Here is a 2,600-nt window from a genome sequence, read left to right as displayed (position 1 = left end):
GATGGGAGTTTACCATATCATATGGTGGTAAAATGATAGTGAGTTTTTTCTCTGTGGGCCATTGATACTTGATTTTCCATAAATATGCTGCAGCTTTCTAAACTTTCTCATGCTCGATAGTTACCTTTTCTCTCGCTCTTGTTTCTTTTCCTATTTCCAATCAGGGTTGTTAAAATGAGCTTGCGGAAACAAACCCCCAGTGACTTCTTAAAGCAAATCATCGGACGACCGGTTGTGGTAAAGTTAAATTCGGGAGTGGATTATCGAGGTAATATTTTCATGCTTCATTCTTACTGTGTTAACTAAACAAGGAAATGTAACTTCATAGTGATTTTTGTTTAACCTCTTAAACATGCCCGCTAGATTGATGCTGCCACCTCTTTCTAGCTCGAGGACGGGCCCTTTGAGAGAGTGCGGGTAGCAGAAGTGCAAGGTCTGGTTGCAGTGTGAGTTGAAGGGCTCCGTCTGCTTTGAGATAAGTCTGCAAGTCCCTGGGCCTCCTTCACTCGGGCATTAGTGACGAGACCGGAGGGCAGCTTGACGCATCAGCGATGGTTTCTGCAGAGGTTCTCAAGGTTGGCATGCCACTAGGTAGTGTAATTTAGAACTTCCCATGCATGCGACCTGCGGGGTACCCAAAGACCCTTCTCTAGTTTAGTTAGAACATCTTCTTTTTTAAGAGCCCGTGGTACTCCTGAAATGCGCTTTTGTGGTGGTATTGTATTTTAAATGCCATTAAGATTACTGATTTCCTTATCTTCCAAAAACAAGATAGGTTAAATTACCTGGGCTATTTCACAGATAGAAACGACTAATTTATGAGCAGGGTTTTGTAGCCTTTTCTTGGTTGGTCTTTTGCCTAAATGAATAAGGATAATCCTCTCTGGAGCCCTCCATGATTTTAGACAGTGTTTACTAAGGCCCAGCCTGTGTTAATCACTGCATGCTTTCTCCTGGAAGATTCACAGCAGCCCTCTGCGCTCTCCTGCTGTATTGTTTCCCTCTGAAAAGGGAAGAGCTGGGTCCAAAGCTTTGCTAAGAAACCACACTCTTGTGTATCCACTGCGTTCGTTTCTTGGCTGTAACAAACCTGCAGATATATTTGGGTTTTCTTAGCTTTAGCCTGAATCCTGAGAGGGTATAAAGGTAACCATAGCCCAGTGTGTGAGCTAGGTGAGCACCATCAGACAAAGACAAGGCTCTCTACTCCCATAAAGAGCGACAGGCTGAGAAAACCCCTCAGGGACACTTTTACTCTGTCCTACAGGGTCACTATGCATCGAATTCAACTCAATGGTGTGAGTTTGGTTTGGTATAGCAATAGCGGTAAGAGTAAGTTTTACATAAATGGGATCATGCTGTTAGTGTATTTTGTTTTGTGTGTTTTATTTTCCACACTAAGTGCATTTAGTTCTATGGCAATGCACTTCCTAATTACTATATAGGAAGGAGTCCATGCGTGTGTGAACCATGGTTTATTTTTATTCTTATTTTTAGCTGGATTCCTATTAATGGATATTTAAGTGCATGTAGCAATGTTTGGGGTCATTTGGCTGCATGTCGAGCATGTGTCCCAGTACCCCTTTAGAATGAGTTCCCTGAGCAAGGATTTCTTGAGTTGGAGAGTAAGCTACGTGGCTCTCTCTCCCCCAGGATTCCAGGGCTCATCCAACCCTTGTACTAGTCCTTTCCCCAAATTTTCACTCTAATTGGCGGTAAGTGGTACCTGGTTTTATTTCTACTTATTTACCAGTGGGACAGACACTGGAAAAATGAGGCGTTCTGCTGCCGTGAATAGGTACAGCGCTGAAACCTCAGGGGCGGGCAGTCTGTTCTGCGTCAACATGGCTCCGTACGGGGCTGTGGGTTTGGTGAGTAGGGCTGACCCCGGGAAGATGGAGAATCACCATAGCTTTTCTCCTTTATGAGTTAGCTACTCCTGACTTACAGGAAAGCAAAATAGTTACACTATATTACCATAAAGAATCCTCATCTTCTGTGGTAACATTAAACAATAATAAAAAACACCTCTCTGTAGCAAGTTCTCTTTAAGTTTGGAGGAAATGTTGTCTTTATGTTATTTATATTTCATTATCCCTTGGAGGCATGAGGGAGATAAAATTCCATCCTGAGCAGTTTTTTTTTTTTAATCCTTTGATTCAATGATAGATCTTCTGATTAAAAGGTGACCATTGAACTTGGAAATGACTTTGATTTATTTTCAAATAAATTTGCCGATCTCATGTCAGATTTATTGCTCATTTCTAACTGGTTTAGATGTAAAACAATGCAACGGAAAGCAAACTGAAGTTTTATTTTTGACATTTCTTTTTTTTCTTTTAAATCATTTTATTGGGGGCTCATACAACTCTTATCACAATCCATACATAGATCCATTGTGTCGAGCACATCTGTACATTTATTGCCATCATCACTCGCAAAATTTGCTTTCTACTTGAGCCCTTGGTATCTGCTCCTCATTTTGCCCCTCCTTCCCCGCTACCCCCTCCCTCATGAACCCTTGATAATTTAGAAATTATTATTATTTTGTCATGTCTTACACTGTACAAGGTCTCCCTTCACCCACTTTTCTGTTGTCC

At 41.6% G+C, this 2,600-nt stretch overlaps 1 protein-coding gene across 4 annotated transcripts in view; it reads left to right on the top strand.

Annotated features, from left to right (window-relative positions):
• LSM6 (LSM6 homolog, U6 small nuclear RNA and mRNA degradation associated) overlaps nucleotides 1-2,600 on the top strand; it is a 19,877-nt gene that overhangs the window by 12,311 nt on the left and 4,966 nt on the right. For all 4 annotated transcript variants that reach the window (XM_004708700.3, XM_045295824.1, XM_045295825.1 and 1 more), the window contains one exon: nucleotides 165-268. In XM_004708700.3, the coding sequence (XP_004708757.1) occupies nucleotides 175-268 (94 nt within the window). In that variant the 5' untranslated portion in view covers nucleotides 165-174. The remainder of the gene's footprint in view (nucleotides 1-164; nucleotides 269-2,600) is intronic.

This window comes from Echinops telfairi, unplaced genomic scaffold, assembly GCF_000313985.2.
Source record: "Echinops telfairi isolate 266 unplaced genomic scaffold, ASM31398v2 ScPeMD7_5868;HRSCAF=6743_1, whole genome shotgun sequence".
NCBI lineage: Eukaryota > Metazoa > Chordata > Mammalia > Afrosoricida > Tenrecidae > Echinops > Echinops telfairi.
Note: the sequence above shows the minus strand (reverse complement) of the source record. Positions and strands in the feature narration are given on the sequence as shown.